The sequence below is a fragment of the Muscardinus avellanarius genome (genome assembly GCF_963383645.1).
Source record: "Muscardinus avellanarius genome assembly, chromosome: 6".
Taxonomy (NCBI): Eukaryota; Metazoa; Chordata; class Mammalia; order Rodentia; family Gliridae; genus Muscardinus; species Muscardinus avellanarius.
Window position 1 is genome coordinate 81,382,237 of NC_137791.1, and position 19,002 is coordinate 81,401,238.

The window sequence follows — 19,002 nt, forward strand, 5'->3', positions numbered from 1 at the left end:
TTTTTTTTTTTGGGCTTTTTGGAACCGGAGATTGAACCCAAAGCGCCACACCTGCAAAGCAGGTGCTTTGCCACTGAGCTACATCCTGGCCCCTGATGGATTTCTTATATATGGTTCGGGTTTTATGGAAACTGACACTCGAGGCCTGATATCTTTGCCCTTTGTCAACTGTCACTCTTTCTTTTTATAACTTTGCACATATGTACACCAGCCAAACACAGAGCACATACACAAACACACAAATATTTCAAAATGAAAAATAACTAACAATACTGCATAGGACACTGACATGGTAATATGATCATTATCGGTGCCTGGATCCTACCATTATCAAACATTACTTACTCCTATTATATAAGAATTTCTCTCTTCTCCCTCAAGCTCCTTCATAGAACAGTTAAATATCTTTTAAAGAAAGGGGGAAATGAAAAAAATGGATACTTAAAAACATGGTGTTTTCTTAATCTGATAGAGCCTTCTGGCTTACCTTAGAGACTGTGTTTTTGTTTGTGTGGGCATGTGTGTGTATGTGTGTAAAAATCACATTATATACAATACAATTTTTACAGAAAGCCTGGCAGCTACAAATAAGAGGTAGAACTACTCAAAACTATGTTTCCTGCTGCAGGAAAAATTCATTTTCTTTACAGTAATTAAAAAAAAGTTTAAAAAATTGACAAAAAATAAGTTGCAGGTTAGGCCCCATAATTTAAACAACAAAATCTAGGAAGAAAAATATTCTTCAATGTACTCAACAGATAAGTTCATTAAAGGGTTAAAAAAAGTTGCATAGGAAAAAGGGACATTCCAGCATTTGCTACAATGATGGCAATGGTTTCTCTATAGGGAATAAAGTACCTTTAGTTTTTCTTCTTTTGATAACTCTAAGATTAGGGTTTACAAGCAAGAGCAAGTGAGATATAGCAGCACTTTTTCCAGTCTTGGGGAGCTCTATAAGCAAGAAGGGACTCTGTCTGGAAGTCAGGGTTTGTTCTACCAGACAAAGACAAGCCAGTAAGCACAGCCCCAAAGCTAAAGTTTTAAGTTCCTTCAATATTTTAATAAAAGATGTTATAAAATACTTAACACTTTTGAACTCTGCTTAATAAAGAAAAGGACAGGATCTGTGCATGTCTGGAGTGACAGAAATTTGGTAGTCACAGGATATATCTGAAAACATAAGAACAAAAGGGAAATTCCTCAGATGCTGTTTCTAAGGAACTGTGCACTATTGTCTCAATTTTACCTATGCAAGAGAGAAGCAGAGAGAGTGTGTGGTGTTATTTGGCCAGTGACCAAACAATAATTATAAAATAGACAAAAAATTAAAATAACATTAACAACAAAACTTAGTTTTAAGAAAAACAAACAGGTTACAATGTAGTTTCTGTTCCCTTGCTCCTCCAGAAATAATCATTGTCTTCAGGCTCAAGTTCTATTCTAATTTGAGGCACAACTTTTACTGGAGTTCTAGGAGGACTAGAGAGAAAGAAGAAAGAAAAAGAAAAGAAACATTAAGCAAATCTGAATTCACACATGTCCATTCTTACTATTTTCCCCCGTCTCTTTCTTGTATTAAAAAGAGACATTTTTAAATGGAATGACTGTGGCATGAGAGTTAAGATATTCAAGTAAAAATTGTATAAGATCTGACACCTAGATTATAAAAAAAACAAGCCCCACCTGTAAAACACCAAAAAGAATGTCTACCTGGTGAATAATACTATCAGAAATTAAAGGACAAAAGTGACATGCAGAAAACACTCAGATATGCCAATGTTTTGAGAATCAAGATGGACCTATCATCTCTAGAACCTTGTTAGAGGGAAGGAAAGCAATGGATAAAAACTGCCAAGAAACATCAGTTGCCATTAAATTAAGCATGACACTGAAATTATAAGAGCTAATACTCATCCTGGGCCTTAACTTAATGATAATGAAAGATTCCATTATTTGGTAAGCAGGTCTCTTAGAATGCTTCTTACCAGTAAAAGCTAGGGTAATGTTTGGTCCTCAGGTGATTTATTTAGGATAAATCATAGAGAGGGAAGAGAACACGGAGTTCTGCCAATAACCCACCACTGACTACGTTTCTATAAAGCAATCACTTCACAGAACAAGGGAAAATACTGGGCTCTCCTTTACCTTGGCATTCCCAGCGATTCAAGAAAAGGAATTTTATCAGCATGATGTGTGGCGTTCAAGGAATGTTGATGATCTTTCTCCTGGAAAGAAAAACAAATCTGAAATCAAAAGTAGTAGACCTCTGGTAAAGTATAAAATTAGAATGAAAATAAAGATCTCCACAAAAAAATTGACGCATCTTTTACAACTGGAAAGAGTAGGAAAAGCAAGATTAGGCAATTCCAACAAGCTAAGCTAAGAGTCTAAGTAGTGTGATGAAACCAAAATCACTTGTTTCTTCTATTTTACATTTTCCGGGATGGACCACTGCTCTCTTTCCAGTGAGAAGAATAAGAGGGGAATAATTTCTACTTGGTGGCAGGAGCTTCTTAATGTCTGATGCCTACCCCTGAATGTCCCTCCATCTTCAACATTCACTATTTTGTTCAGCTGTCATTCAAGAGGAGGGGGGACTTTTTTGAGCTGCTCGTGGTGGAGCACAACCAATACTTGGGAAAATTATATAGGAAGATGGCAAGTTCAAGAACAGCCTCAGTAATGTAATGAGATTTTAAGCAACTAAATGAGATTCTGTTTCAAAACAAAGAATAAAAAGGATTGGGAGAATAGCTAGGAGGTAGCATGTCCCTAAGTTCAAGTCCAAATACCATAAAAAAGAAGATTATTGGGATATTTAGAAAAGTTTTTAGTCAAAATAGTCATGTGTATTTTGCTTCAGTCAATTTCCAATATCATATCAACTTTAAATTTATACTGCTAAAAGGTTTTTGAGAGGATAAAGAACAATTGGCACATAAACTTTTATCACAAGCCCTAGCTAGTGATTTAAAAAAATACTTTAAAGGGACTATGCCAAGTTACAACACCAACAGGAAACATATGTTCTGTGTAATGTGCATTGGTTTTCTTTTGCCATTAATTCTCTAGAGATGAAAAATGAAGTCAGAACATAGTTTGCAGAGCTTCGATGCAAAATATTTTAACCAAGCACCACTGATAAGAGTATATGGAAAATTAGACTCAGTCACAAGTTGTAACTACAAGTTGACAAAAAAGGTATGACTGTTTTGTTCTTTAAGTCTAAGATGGATAGCCTTCAACATGGATTCCAAGGATCCCTATCATCGCTCAGAATTTATGTCCATATGTAATTCCTTCCTAGATTGCAACAGAGTGGGTCTGTACAACCAACAAAATGTGGCAGAAGTGATGGTTTGTCACTTATAACATTTGATTATGAAAGATTGCTGCCTCAGTCTTGGTTTCTGTCTCGATTATCACTGGCTATGGGGAAAGCGCTATTACAGGCCAAGGAACTGGAACTCTCTGCCAAGAGCCATGTCAGTGAGGCCAGGAAGCAGATCCTAGCTCCCATCAAACCTCCAGAGACTCAGTTCCAGCCAATAGCTTGATGTGCAACCTCATGAGAGATCCTGAGCCAGAACCACCATGTCAGATGCTCCTTAATTTCCCAAAGTCAAGAAACATGTAAAAAAAAAATACTTGTTTGTTTTTACTAAGCTGCTATGTTTTGTGGTAATTTGTTACTTAGAAATTATATCTAATACCCATATTTTATCAAGAATCATTCATTTCAAACTATTCTTGGTAACAAATAACCTCTTACTGAAATTGAAGAGGTATTATCTAAGAGCAATGGAAATGTCTCAACTATCTCTTTTCCTATAACAGATGCGTGTACTTTGAAGTGCATCTAGAGCTAAAAGAATACATTTTCTTCAGAGGAGAACTAAAGTGTAAAATAGTTTGGAGGCAATTGCTTCTTGCTATTAGAAAAGCTTGAGATGTTCATGACTGTTACTACCAAGCTGCTGCCTGTTAACTCAATTACAAAGGAAAAGATGGCACGTCACAAACCATTACACTGCAGCTACCAGGCTATTACCCCAGATAAACCAATTCAGTTACAATGATAATTTTGAAATAGAACAGGAGTGAAAAAATTAGGAAGAAAAAGCACCTAACAAGCTGGGCTAATGTTTATGATGGCCAATTTAATTGACAATAATTATTTTAAATAGTAAATGTCAACAATTGACCCAATGGTCATTGAGAGACCCATCATGCAATTTCTCTTGAGCTGATTTGATCATTGGTTGACACCTAAGGAAGACAAACAATAACAGACAGTGATGTAGTACTACAAGCTGCAATTCTAAGTATGAGCAGGGTGGGGGTGGGGGATGAAGAAAATTAAAAACGTGGTTATAGGTTTAAAAATAATAAAAAAAGAAAACAACAAACAAACAAACAAAAAGCTGGTGATGACTTGGGGGAGAGAAAAGACTACCAAACAAAACTTTAAAAAGTTATGAAGAAAAAGAAGACGTAAAGAGTAAGATTAGTAATATAAAAGTAAAGTCTCCTAGGAATTTGGTATAAATCTTAAAAAAAGTATAAATGTTCATATAGAAAAAATAAAGACAAAATAAAGGGTAAGTGAATGTAGAGAGTTTTAAAGTGTTTTCTCTGCAGGTGCAAATCATATTCAAGCAAGCATGCAAGAGGTTAGTTCTACTCACTGTCAGAAGGTTTGCTATCACTTAGGAAAGGTTGCTGTTCCATGATGTCCATTGGGATTTTAATACTGGGAACCTTTTCTGAGTATGGGCAGTCAGACTGTGAAAAAAATGTACAACAGTTTTTAGAACATTTTTATTATTCCGCCTCTCTTACCTCTCAGTTTTGATCAATACTAGCTATTATTCATGGTACTAGGGAGAAAAGCCCTAGATATACTACTTTCCAGTTTGCTAACTTTTCAAGTTCTGCATCCTCTTTCCCCTTCACATTTGGTTTCTTCTCCTCTGAGTTAATGGGATTGAGTCCATTGAATCTAGAATCACATCAAATGGAGAGTACTACAATTTACCTATAAAGCACTCTACAAGCTAGGTTTCTATTCAACAAACATGGGCTGTCATATATGGGAAGCAAATACTCTCACTGCAAGAACACATTAAACCTAGAAAACTTACAAAACTATGATATGGCCTTAAAATTCTTCTTTCTTTATGCACTCTGATTCTGTCTTTAAGAAAATTATGACCTGTATTTCCTTCCAAAACAAGAGAAGAGCCAGGCGTGGTGGCGCACGCTTGTAATCCCTGCACTTGGGAGGCTGAGACAGGAGGATCATACAGGTTCGAAGCCAACCTCAGCTACTTAGTGAGGCTCTCAGCAACTTAGTGAGACCCTGTTTCCAAATAAAATATAAAATAGGTCTGGGAGTATAGCCCGGAGGTAGAAAAAAAAAAAAAAGACGACTTGTTTAACATCCAAATCAAGGAGCCCTCTATACACACTCAAAAATAAAACTTCCTCTTTTACTTTAAAACTCTACCAGATACTAATTTATGGTTAAACTTGATTTCAATTTGCTTATCAAAGATATTTGAAAACATAAGCAAAGAGGAGTAAATTAAATCATGAGGAACTATATATAATGGTCTAATATATACAGAGATTAATATATACAGAGATTAATTACCAGAATAAAGTGATAAAACTAGGTAGGTATTCATGGGATTGCTTAAAGAACAGGTCACGCAGCCCAAACCATCATAGATTTTCACAAGACTACTTTAAAAAATAATCATTAGCCAGGCATGGTGGTGCACACTTGTAATCCCAGCATTTGGGAGGCTGAGACAGGAGGATCGTGGTTTGCAGACAGCCTCCGACTTAGTGAGGACCTTTACAATTCAGTGAGATCCTGTTTCAAAATAAAGAATAAAAAATAGGGCTGGGGGTGTCGCTCAAAAGCAGAATACCTCTGGATTCCATCCCTAGTACAGCAAAGAAAAAAAAACCATCATGTTGAATCCAAGTCTATATTTGGACTGAAACATCCAATTCATCTCCTAAATGAAAGTACCAAGGAATCAATCTTTAGTTAAAATTTAAAAAAAATAGATGAGAACTAGGTGTTAAAATACAAATGAGTTTTAACATAAAACTTACTACCTATATTGAAAATTCCTTTCTGGTGAGTCTAAACAGAGTAAAAGTTACAATATCTGTTCAGAAAACTAAGATAATGCATTTAAATTGACAAGAAACAACTAGGATGCCACACATGCCTACTTTTTGACAATACCAAGAATGGTAAGTTTTATTTCAAACTTTTTTCAAAATTATAATAGCACTGACAGTTGAAGAAGCTGGCAACCACCTCTTAATCACAGCTCACCAGGCAGGTTCAAAAATGACCATAAGTAGCTCAAAACTTTGACAAGCCATAATTTTCATGACTTATGACTTCTACTCATAAAGTAAGCTTTAATTCTCATGTCCCAGTGTAGCTCCCAGTATTCATACAGCCCACACCATTCGACTATCAGGTGAACATTGGAGATTCACTCTTCAAATACAGAGTCTTCAAAAAATGGCTCAATTCATAGAACTTACTGCAGAGATATGCTCTAAACTGCCTGATTGGGTTCACTGTCTAGGAACAAATATATCTGTTTGCTTGTTGTGATAAAGGAGAAGTGGACAAGAGGAAGAGGAACAGAAACAAGTATCACACACTATGATTAAGAAATCTATTGAAAATATGGAGCTGAAGGTGGTAAATATTAACAAAACAATCTCATTGCTTAAAGCAAATATGATTTGTTGAAAACCATATCTAAAAAGTCTAAGAACATTTTAGGAATTCATTTGATTCCAACTATGTCACTAGAGAGCAGTAAATTTAAAATATTTCCCAAGGTTGGTATTTCATTATTTTTTTCTTAAAACCATTAGAGAAAAGGATTCTGATATTACTCCATACATTTATGGTGAGTAATGAATTTTTAGTTTGGTGTCCATGTACAGAAACTGAGGTACTTGTTTTAAAAAATTCATAATGAAATACTGCTTTAATCATCTTAATTTTTCAGGTAACCTTTTCTTTAAAAATGGTACAGAAACTCATTTGAAATTTTGATTTCTATTCAATATATAAGCACATCATTCTTCTTCATGCTGCATATTAATCTCTGCTGTGATTTAAACACATTCTCTCCTTTTTTGCCATCACTGGAAACAGAAAATCTATATACCTGCTCTCATTTAAGATGGATGGTGACAGTCATAAAAAGCTCCCTCAGACTCCTTCTCTTTAGCTAAATGTGCCTCATATATTTTGCCTTTTCTTATTGGATCAATTTATCTGAAATCTAATTCTGTCTGCTGCCTTCTTGCACTGTACCATTTCCAAGTTCAACAAAACGAATACAATCAGACAGACTAATCATTTGGAAATAAGCAGAGAGGCTTGGATTAACGTTTTAGCCTTGCCATTCATGGCTGCTGCACATTTAGAAAAATGACTTAAATACCTATAGCAAAGCCCCACAGTGTACTCTTTAAATATACAGTTTGATTTGATGATCATGCCTCAATAAAGCTGAAATATTTTTACCTTTTTGAAAATTTTAAATGACAAAACATTTCTTAATCTAAATTTGCTCATCTATAAAGTGAGAACAAACATATACATTTTAAAGAGAAGTTCTGACAATCAAGGACAGAGTGTGCATAGTCAAAGTTATCAAGTTCAGAGTAGACACTAAAAATTAACTATATAACTATATTCTTATTTTAGAATAGGTAAACACACACACAAACAAACACCATTTATGATACTACCTGGTAAAAATCCAGAATTAATTTTCATATGGAAAGTAACACTTTGGCAATCATTTCAAAAGGTTCCTGTGATAAGCTGTGTGTGTGTGTGTGTGTGTGTGTGTGTGTGTGTGTGTGTGTGTGTAAAAGAAAACCTAATTCTAGCTTTTTCTCTTGGCATTTATTACAGATTCCTATTAGAATATCCATCTATCTCTGAAGTGGTCTCCTAAAGAAAAGAAATGGTCAATTATTTCATTTCTTAACCTAATTGCCTAATTGCAAGTAGACCGTCTAGACTGTGACATGATAACTATAGGTTAAAAAAAAAATGCCCAAACTGCTGGGCGTGGTGGCGCATGCTTGTAATCCCCGCACTTGGGAGGCAGAGACAGGAGGATCTCGCAGGTTTGAAGCCAGTGGCAGGTGCTGGCTTAGGAGACCCTGTTTCCAAATAAAAATGTAAAAATAGGTCTGGGAGTGTAGCCCGAAGGTAGCAGGGCTTCCAGGAACCCCAGTACCACCAAAAAAAAAAACAACAAAAAAAAAACCCCAAACTCCAATTCCCTTTTTTATTTCTTTTTTTAAAGAGTTACAGAGATGATTTAGGATAAATACACTGCTAAATACAACTGTACAAGACTTGAGTTGAGAGCCTGTTCAAATAGAGACACATAGATCATGTGTGGTGAAATCACTGACATCTGTCCACATTAAGCTTAAATTTATACAAAATTGAGTAATTATCTTTAGCATAAATCTTGGATTATCAATAACATATGAATTATAGCATTACAAAACATCTTCCTTTATGTCTATGAGACTAGAGATCTTTAGATGTAGTTTTTTTAAGAAGTCATCATGTTATTATTAGTGTATTGATGATTACAGAAAAACTTTAGAAAATATAAAAAACCAAAGCAGAAAAATTAATGGCAAATGAAGATAAAATAAGTGATAAGTCACACAGCCAGATAACCTTAGAACTCAGCTCTCCTTTTCATGTTATGCATAAAAAAGGCATCCTCACATTTCTTTCTTTAACTAGATTAACTTTGGAATTCTGGAAAGTTCCTTACATCATCATTGTCACTGTCCAAACTTCCCTTCTTCTTTTTCTTTTTCTTCTCATCCTCCTTCTTCTTCTTGTCCTTCTCTGGAATGACATCATCGAGGAAGCTGAGGTCGTGCTGGGAGAAGAGGTAGTCCATACCTTTTCTGACAGCTACAAGTGCCAAGATCTGGAAGGGCAAATATAAAACGTATAGAAGAAACCATGTCAGACAAAGTCATAATGAGTGTTGATGCTGTACCATCAAAGTTAGCAGAAACCTATTTTGTATAAGGCTGGAGTATGACACTCATGTTGACCGACTGGACTCATAGAGAAAGTTGTTTTGTAAAAGTTGCAGCTGGAGCTTACTTTGTTATAACTGAAATGTATGATCACATTCAACTAATAGTTTAAATGTGCAAGGATTATTTTAGAGTCATTACCTTTCATGTTAGTTTTTCAATAACTAAAAATTTAAAGGGTAAAACAAGAACCTTCATAATTTCAAATGACTGAACATTTAAAATTATATAGGTCTTTGAAAATCAAGAAAATATGTACAATACACAGCACACTTAGGACATCTTCAAGAAGGTAGTACTTGAGACAGAGTGGACTATGTTACTTACTAGGCCATTTCAATCATACCATTAACTAAATACTTGCCACATGCCTAATACTGTGCTCCACTCTGAGGCAATATTATCTCTACTATTATATCTACCAAAAAAATAGATTATCATTATCTCCATTTTCCTGCTGAGGGAAGTGAAGCTTAGAGACGTTATGTATGTTCTATGAAGCCATGAAACTAGATGAACAAAGGGTCCTAGTGGTCTACTTCTAAACCTAGCATTCTTGATTTCTGTGTCTTTGGTCTATGAATTGCTTTTGAATAAAAATTCCTTTTTCCCTCTTTCAATCTAAAGTTACATTAAAGATATCTCTGCTCAACAACAGATTTAGTATGCAATTAGTTACAGGAGTCCTGGCTTGGCCTCAAATTAAATAGTTGTCTTTATCCGCATCATGCCCTCCCCCTATGCCAGTTTCTTCATTTCCTGGAGAAATTACTAACATCTGTCCTACTGACATTACAGGATTGTTTTGTGACCAAGTGAGAGCTCTGAAAAAATAAGAATACTTTGTAAAGGTAAAGCATTTTTAGTTATTAATTAGCACAAGCAATAAGTGATTTGCTGGATTTATTTCAAATTTATTATGGTCTGGTTTCAACATTTTCAAGTTTTAGAAAAACTAGCAGTTTGATAGGTAGTATTAATAGGTAAAAAGGGAGTCATTTCTCATATTCAATGTATTTTACTATAAGTTGATCCAGTTTAAGAAAAAAACATAAGGAAACATTAAGAAAAAATATGACAAGAAATATATCACTATTGTTTGTTGATCATTTTTGCTATGTCCATGGGAGAAAAAACATTTAGAAACTATAAATATACATACAATTAAATAATAATAATTTCTGGCAAAGAGAAGAGTTTTATAAAAAAAAAATTAAAAATGTAGTGAGTATATGGAATTTGTTTCCAAAATTATAAGGGAGATAAAAGAGATGTGAGATGATTTTCTTACCCATTTTAAGAGTATGTCAAAACAAGTATGGTGGTAATGTGCTCATAACCCCAGTACTTGGGAAGCAGAGACAGGAGGATTACAGGTTCAAGACCAGCCTCCGCAACTTAGTGAGACCCTGTCTCAAAATAAAAAATTTAAAAAAATATTTTTTAATGCTGAGGATATAACTTGTAGCTTCCCTTGGGCTCAATCCCTAGTACCACACAAACAGATCAACAAAAAGTATATGTAAACTGAGCATAGTGGCATATTCCTATAATTCTAGTACTTGAGGCTGGGACAAGAGGGCCACAGGTTCAAGGCTGGTCTCAGTAATTAGGTGAGACCCTCAGCAACTTAGCAAGACCCCGATGATTCAACATTAAAAATAAAAAGTTCTTGGGTTTATCTCAGAGGTAGAACATCCCTGGGTTCAATCATCACTAGCTTTTCCCTCAAAGTATGTGCAATTTTTGCAAGAAATAGGAGGATAGGGGAAGATATAAAACTTAGTCATGAGACCAAAGACCTTGCATTTCCTCTTTCCCTTTTTTACTTCTGGATTTAGAGTGGAATTCCAGTTGTTTGACCTTGTTTCTTAGGATAGTATCCTGGTAAGGCAGAGATTCCAGGCTCATTCTTAAATGTGGCATGATGCAAAACACAAGAACTTCAAAAGCTTGACTTTTCATTCCACTTAAACCCACTCTAATGCACTGGATAACTTCTCACCAGTCTCCCAACACTTCTATTACCTGGATATAAATATCCTTTACTCCTAGGTAGATTGGTTCTGTCATACAATATTTTTAAAATACCTAATGCACACTGGTATCTATCCTCATGTGTTTTGTACACTTGATGCTTATTGACAGTGCTCCTAACAATTCCACTCCCTTCCACTGATGAATTAGCTAGTGGCAGCTCAAGGAGGTTCACAGAACCTGGCATGAATCAGAGACAGTATTTGGACTCAAGTGAACCTGCTTCTAAAGTTCACCTAGACAGCCTTGGACATGAAAAGCATAAATTACACTGTCAAAGCTGGATCCAAGCTAGATAATATTAGAACCACACCTAACAGACGTGTATCTTCCATATCACAACAACCACATATCAGTATAACCTTATAGGTGGGTTCAATGAAAGGAATGCCTACCATGACGGGAAAAATGATAGCAGCCACTGTTGACTTGAGGATCCAGAGCAGGGCCAGACACAACACCTGCAGGAAAGTGAACAGGTGGACCCTGCGCAGGGGGACATGGCGCAGGTAGATAAAGTCTGGCTGGTGCTTCAGGGGCATCAGAAGCAGCTTCAGACGATCCATGAACTGGAGAGGAAAGGAGAAGAGAGTCCAACTGCATTACCTCAAGAGCTGATTTACCAGGCCATTTCCACTCTACCTAACTGACCACTAGTGGTTTATATTTAGGCAAGCAGTGTCCTTTTCAAAGGACAAAGCACTGGTCAGGTAGTGCAGAAATTTTATCTAGCACAGTCAGACCACAGTACAAGTCTGCTCATTTTTGTTATTTTGTAGGAATTTTATGCAGATATGAGATAAAATGGCAACTGAATAATAAAAATCACAAAGAATTCCCATAAATTCTAGATGTTCATCTCCTTGTATTCCATTTTTTATTATCTGAGTCTCAGGAGAGAGAGCTTGCTTCTATTTAAGTAATGATATGGTGAAGGAAGACATCTAATTCATACATCTTTCTCTGCCTCACTTGTCTTACCTGGAAAAAGAAGAGATGATATTACGCATCATACACATTCGGGAATGTTTTAAGAATCTAACAGAAGTATCCAGTTTAAAAATGGAATGCACTGATATTTCCATAAATTCCACATTACTTATCTACAGCATAACTCAACTGATATATCTAGTAATGTATTACCACTTCTTTTTAGAGAAGAGCCACATGAACATGATAGTGGGTTTCAATATATATACAACTAGATATATGAAACTAAAAGATGTTAGTGTAAAGTCATATATAAACAGGTATTAAAATGATGATTTCACATCTATGTGCCAAGTGCTGTACTTCAAAGAACTGCTGAGATGATACTGATGATGGTGAATAGGATGGTATTTAAGAAATTATATCATTTGCAAGAAGATGGAAAGCCCTGGAGAACATTATGTTAAGTGAGATCAGCCAAGCACAGAAGGAGAAGGTACATATGTTTCCTCTAATATGCCCAAACTAGGAAACACAGAATATACCAGAGGGACTCCAGATAATGGAGGGGAAATACCAGCAAAGTTTGAATGGAAAGATAGGAGAGGAGGAAGGCTGATCTTGATTAATGAGGGTCTACATCTGAACATGTATAAAATTATGAATAAGACATGGTTAACCTGGACAACCATTGGTGGAAGGGGGAAAGGGAAAACGGGGGCAAGGGGGTGAGGGCACCAAATATAATTTAAATGCATACTATTTATGTTCAATAAAAAATTGTTAAAAGAAAAAAATTTAAAAATAAAAAAAATTAAAAAAATTAAAAAAGAAAAAGAAAAAAGAAAAAAAAGAAAGCATCAGAGGATCTTACAGAGGAAAATAATCAGAAAATAGTCATTGAATTGACTAATTATGGGAACTCACAAATACTATTTTCTTTCTGGACAGAAAGAAATGTAAAAGTAAACTAAACTAGCATGGACAATCTTCTCCAGAGTAATTTCCTATTTAAAGAGTTTTCTTTCCTTCTGCTGTTAGAGCTATTTTTGACTAGTGGAGCTCTCGTTTATAAAGACTGGGCTACAAAATTTCTTGCTAAATTGATCTTGCAGAAGGGTCTAAGAAGAGAATCAAGGAATAAATAAGGAAAGGCGAGGAGGCACTAGGGTCAACACCTGTAGAATTTAAGAAGTTGACCAGTTGTCCATTTAGCATATATTTCCCCTTTCATCATGATGTGGTTGATTCTTTAATCAATATACACTGAGTTTCAACCATTGACAAAGTATCTAGAGCACACAGAATCAAACTCTGAATCCAGATTTGGTCATTCAGGGCAGACAAAAATTAGAACTATTAGTTTGGGGGTCATATTGCGTTTATGTTTTTCCGTTTAGAGGAATAAAGAATTTGTACAATGACAGATTAAAATAGTTTTGATAAATTTATACTTGCTAAAAGTTTCATGGTTATAAACAAACTCACGTTCACATTCATCCAGTGCAGCCTGGGCAAAAACACTTTGTAATTTGTAACAAGTGTCCCTGTGGTGAAGAACTACTCAATGGACCTAAACTGGGAATGGTAAAGTGGCCTTTTCCCTTTGGTGGGGGGTGGTCTGGCCATGTGCCCAGCCCCATCTGACTTTAAAACCAAGTTAATCTAAATTCGATAAATGAAAGCAAGGAACTATTTTGAAGTTCAAATAAATTCTTACAACGTTCACAGAACATGCAGTCTTTTCCCATTAAAACATTACTGAGTGCTAAATAAAGCTACAATTAACAAGGTGCCAGAAAGCAGCAGCAGAGCTTCTAGTTTCCTGGTGTCAATTAAATTAAACCTCAATTGAAAGACAAAGTTCCTTACAAAGTTTTCCCTAATGATTTTTTTTAAGATGGGGGTCAGGGGCTAGGGATGTAGCTCAATGACAGAGGGCTTGCCTAGCATGGGCAAGGCCCTGGGGAGGGAGAGAGGGAGGGAAGGTTACAAGGAGGGAGGGAGAAAGGAAGAAAGGAAGGGAGGAATGAAGGAAGGATAAATGGATGAATGGATGAAAAGAAATAAAGAAAAGAAACAACAGTGACCAAAACTGGGGGTTGGTTTTAGAGAAGCTGTGAGTAGCCCAAGTTTTTGACAAAGCAATACAGAGATCACATAGACTGCCACTGTTTATTGGTGTGAAGATTTTTGATCACTGAGCCCAGCCATGTGGAATGCAGGTGAAGGAAAGAAGAGACTGTGGTTAGTCTAAGGTTGAGGCAAGTAGTTACACACTGCATTATAGAGCACACTGAAAAAGTTAGATGTCTCTGAGAACAAAAGAAAAGAAGAGGGGGCAAAGGAGAGTTGCAGATAAAGAAAGAGGAAAGGAAGGGAAAGAAAGACTATTACTCTCTCCTTTCCTGGTCACGTGAATTTTAACAGCCCATTTCAAGAATGGGGTTTACAATGACATTTTTTAACATGAACTAACTCTGTTCACTGAATCGTAAATAAAAATTAGGTAAAAGGTGGTAAAGTAGAAAGTAAAAATTTTTCAAAAAACAACAGCTAATGATGCACTTTTCTTCAAAGGTCTATTACTGGACCTTGTTACTAGAAAAGCACTAGCGACAGGTCAGCAATGGAAAACTTACCTGTACACCATTAAGTGAGGCCACCCCCATATACAGGAACACACCATACAGAACAGGCATAGGAATAAACTGAGGAGGAAAAAAAATCAGATAAAGGTTAAGAACAACCAAAATAAAAGCATAAAGGGAGAGGGATGTTTTAAGACTAAATCTGAAACTAAAAGATACAACAACATGGCGGCCTCTTATTAGTGTGCTTTTATTGGTCACTTGATGAATTTCTAGACTCTGTCCTAGAAATAAATGGAAGACAATGGGGATTTTCAATTTTCATTTGATGCCTGCTTTTTTAAACATTGAACATACATGGCCTTAATACTATATTTTTAATTAAGGAGGAGGGATTTCTGTTTTCCTTTGCCCTTACAAGCCATAGAGTATGCAACCCAGATGCAGTGCGGACTGTGAGGCTGAGTCAGCAGCAGCTGATTGCCTCACTCTGGAGACCAAGGTCCCTCCATAACAGTCTGTTTCTCTTAATAATTTTTGCCAAATGATCTATCAGCTTGGTGCATAAATGCCTCTTTCAATAAAATAGATATCAAATGACTGTCCCCTTTCTTCCTCTCAGGAATATTAAGAGGACAAGCTAATGAGAACACAGCTTGAAAGGAGCATGGAACATCTGGAAGCAATTAACTACACACATGGATTAATATCCATCTCTTAAAACTCCAATTAATACATTTTCATGCATTATTTAGCAAAAAATCTTTTACAGTAGTATAAAGTGTTTTAATAATGATAAGGTCTGATGTGATGTCTGTACATTTTATTTCTCTGGAGACCTCAGAGACATAAGTATATGGAGCAGGATTAGTTAGGATGCTAGGGAGTCTTCTGTCTGGACAACAGAAGGATGTTAGGCTTGGATATTGAAAAGGAGTTCAAGTAATTTCAGGATCTTTCAAAGCAAAAATACTAAAACCACAACTTAATTAAGGCCAGTCTTACACATATACTCAAAGAGGTGATTGTAACCAGAAAACATAGTATGGCCTCAGAGTAATTTTTTTAAGTATCGCATATATTAATTAAGTGAAGCATAATTTCTATCAGCTTCTTTATTCCTTCTGTGGTACTGAGGATTGAAGGCGGCCTTGCACAAGCTAGGTAAGCACTCTACCACTCAGTTACTTCCCTATGCCTAGGAGCTTTTCTTGCCATTGTCTAAAGTGGTTCTGTCTCTGACATCTTTTGGCCACCTTGAGAGAACTAGTGGATCCTAAAACGGGTCATGACTGTCTCCAACTGCAACTGGTTATCCAGAGGAATAATTAGATTCCTGTGGAATAAATTTATTTCTATAAAATAGCAACTGCTTCTTCTACACAAGACTAACAGTTCTAATGTAACCGACTTTGATCTAAACTCAGAAAGACTGACCTGAATGTTGAAGGGAATAGGGGAGAGATGTTGGTGGAGGGGAAGCCAGCGTGCTGTAATACCCAGCAGTCACCACAGAGAGGTGAACACATTACATCCAAGCCACTTGTGTTTCCACACAGGCCTCTCAGAATGTTTCTATCCCTTACGATTATGTAAAATTAAAAAAAATAACAAAGTGACCATTTTATTGGTCACTTTGATAATTTCTTTATTTCTTTTTTAACTTTGGAAGGAAGTAAAAGGGGAAAGAGAAAAAACAGTTCATTCACGAAAAAAACTAGATAGAATTCCTACAGCAGTTACCTTTTAATTCTGGTAAAACATTTTTCTAGCTAGAAAGGAAATGACAAAAAGGGTCCATCCCTGGCCTAGTCTCCTAAATATTTCCTCTAATGTAGTTTAATGCCAAAATGAATGAAAGTTGTGTCTGGGGGTTTAGGTCCATTCTCTCTGAATTTATGATTACAGATTATCAACCAAACCAATCACAAAATAAAATCAGAAGGTATTATTAACATAGAAAGTCATAGCATATGAGGAGGAATATAACTTTATATATAAAGAATTTTCTTTAAAAATATTCTTTATTGGGAAGGAAATAATACCCATAAGGAAGGTTTATATGAAGTCAATTTGTGGTCAACATCAAAGTGATATAAATGTCTTATGAAATTTGCCATTCTTTTAAACAATAATACAATATGATAATAAAAATATGCCTGTATGAAACTCTTGATGAAACTTGAGAGAATTATTGGTTTAGAGGGTGTTTTATTGAATTTGGTTCATGAGTCACATCTAAAGGTTAATCCAAAAAAATTAATCACACTAGATTTATTTATCACAATGAATTTCCCAAAGGAGGAAGATTGTGTTTTTAGAAGATAAGGCCCCATCTTAAATTAGACCAGTATAATATATATGGTAACTGTAGCTAGACATTTTTAGAAAGTAAGACTGGAGAAATTGAAACATAAAAAACATAAGGTATAGCTGGGCATGGTGGTGCATACTTAATCCCAGCATTCGGGAGACTGAGACCAGAGGATCCTGGTTCACAGACAGCCTCAGCTACGTAGTGAGGCACTCCATAAATTAGTGAGACCCTGTTTCTAAATAAATTATAAAAAATAGGGCAGGGGGTGTAGCTCAGAGGTCGAATGCCCCTGGTTTTCAGCCTCAGACCCACAAAAAAAATGAGGTATATCAGAGTTATAGCAAATTGAAAATTGCCAAATGATAAAATTATGTAAAGAAAATTATATAATCAATCACACACACAAAGGCAAAAATCATAATTATAAGGTTGAATTACATTCAATAAACACTCACACACACAAAGGCAAAAATCATAATTATAAGGTTGAATTACATTCAATAAACACTAAAAATAAGAAAAGTGACTGATCCTATATCCAAGTAGAATATTGTAATTGATAGCAAATCAAAGATTTAACATAATCAGATGTCACCAAATTTTCAAATTCTGATAAATGTAGTTCTATAGTTTTTTATACTTTTTTCAACTGTATTTCTCTTTGATTTTCTGATAGTGATAGAATATTCCCGGAAGGAAAAGTATAAAAAGAATAATTTTAACAACAAAAGGAAATTGTTACTTCCAGACAGAGAGAATTCAGGAAAGCAGTAGAGAGCTCCTAGAAATGTGTGTGTGTGTGTGTGTGTGTGTGTGTGTGTGTGTGTGTGTGTGTGAGAGAGAGAGAGAGAGAGAGAGAGAGAGAGAGAGAGAGAGAGAGAGAAAGAAAATATATGAATGAGAATATGAATCACAGAAACAAACCCTGATTAAAGCACAGGGTTATGGAATTTAGATCTGTGTCCCAATTCTAGCTACTAGTTGTATAACCCTGAGAAAATTATTAACTTCTCTTATCTCAGTATCCTTGCTTAAAAAGTGGCTATGATAAAGATTACATATAAGAAACTATATAGTCAAATGGCTCACACTAGATACCCAGTAAATGATAAACATGGCATTGATGTAAGTCAGGGTGTTCATTATAATGATGACATCAATGGGGCTGAAATTGCTGAGGCCAGCTCTCTTTAGGCCCTCAGTGAGAGAGGAAAGAGGTGGTGCTGCGCAGACTAGAAGGATGGCTGAAAGATCAGACCTGAAGTCCTGTTTCACTTAATTTCTATCATATTGCCCTTTCAGTTATAGTAACTCTCTTTGGAAACATGTTATTAAAGTAATATCCTGGCCAGGCGTGGTGGCGCACGCTTGTAATCCCTAGGCTTGGGAGGCAGAGACAGGAGGATCGTGCAGGTTCAAAGACAGCTTTGCTGGGTTAAGAGACCCTGTTTCCAAATAAAATATTAAAAAAAAAAATAGGTCTGGGAGTGTCCCGGAGGTAGAAGGGTTTCCAGGAACCCCAGTAACACACACACACACACACACACACACACACACACACACACACACACACGTAATATCCTGATTCCCTTAAACCTCAAAAGTTAAAGCTGGTAAAGATGCTGCTGACTTGCAACCTAGTCCCTATCGAAACTGAAATGGGGTCTGATGAGTTTGTGAAAATGCCATATTTACCCCATGTAAGAAAGGATTTGAAACATAACAGAGGATCAAAGAAGCTGAGGAAGCCCATCTCATGGGAAATGAAAGGGATTGCATTCTTTGAGGGCAAGATTTATTTCAAAAGGTGACAGACAACCCATGGAGGGTATGAGATTGGCACTGGTGTCAGAACTGAGTTCAAATTCTGATTCTACTATACAAGGGCTTTGTGACCTGGTGGATTACTCATAAATTTTCCCATCCATAAAATAATTATTACTATCTTTTTTGTAGATGTCACTGGGGGAAATGATTTTTAAAAAT

At 35.8% G+C, this 19,002-nt stretch overlaps 1 protein-coding gene across 4 annotated transcripts in view; it reads right to left on the minus strand.

The window, feature by feature from the left end:
* Positions 1-2,181: 2,181 nt before the first annotated feature.
* SLC4A4 (solute carrier family 4 member 4) overlaps positions 2,182-19,002 on the minus strand; it is a gene marked incomplete at both ends in the record, with an annotated part of 292,971 nt that continues 276,150 nt past the window's right edge. For all 4 annotated transcript variants that reach the window (XM_080697460.1, XM_080697459.1, XM_080697457.1 and 1 more), the window contains 5 exons: positions 2,182-2,225; positions 4,689-4,785; positions 8,865-9,026; positions 11,574-11,747; positions 14,751-14,819. In XM_080697460.1, coding sequence (XP_080553586.1) covers positions 2,182-2,225; positions 4,689-4,785; positions 8,865-9,026; positions 11,574-11,747; positions 14,751-14,819 — 546 coding nt within the window. The remainder of the gene's footprint in view (positions 2,226-4,688; positions 4,786-8,864; positions 9,027-11,573; positions 11,748-14,750; positions 14,820-19,002) is intronic.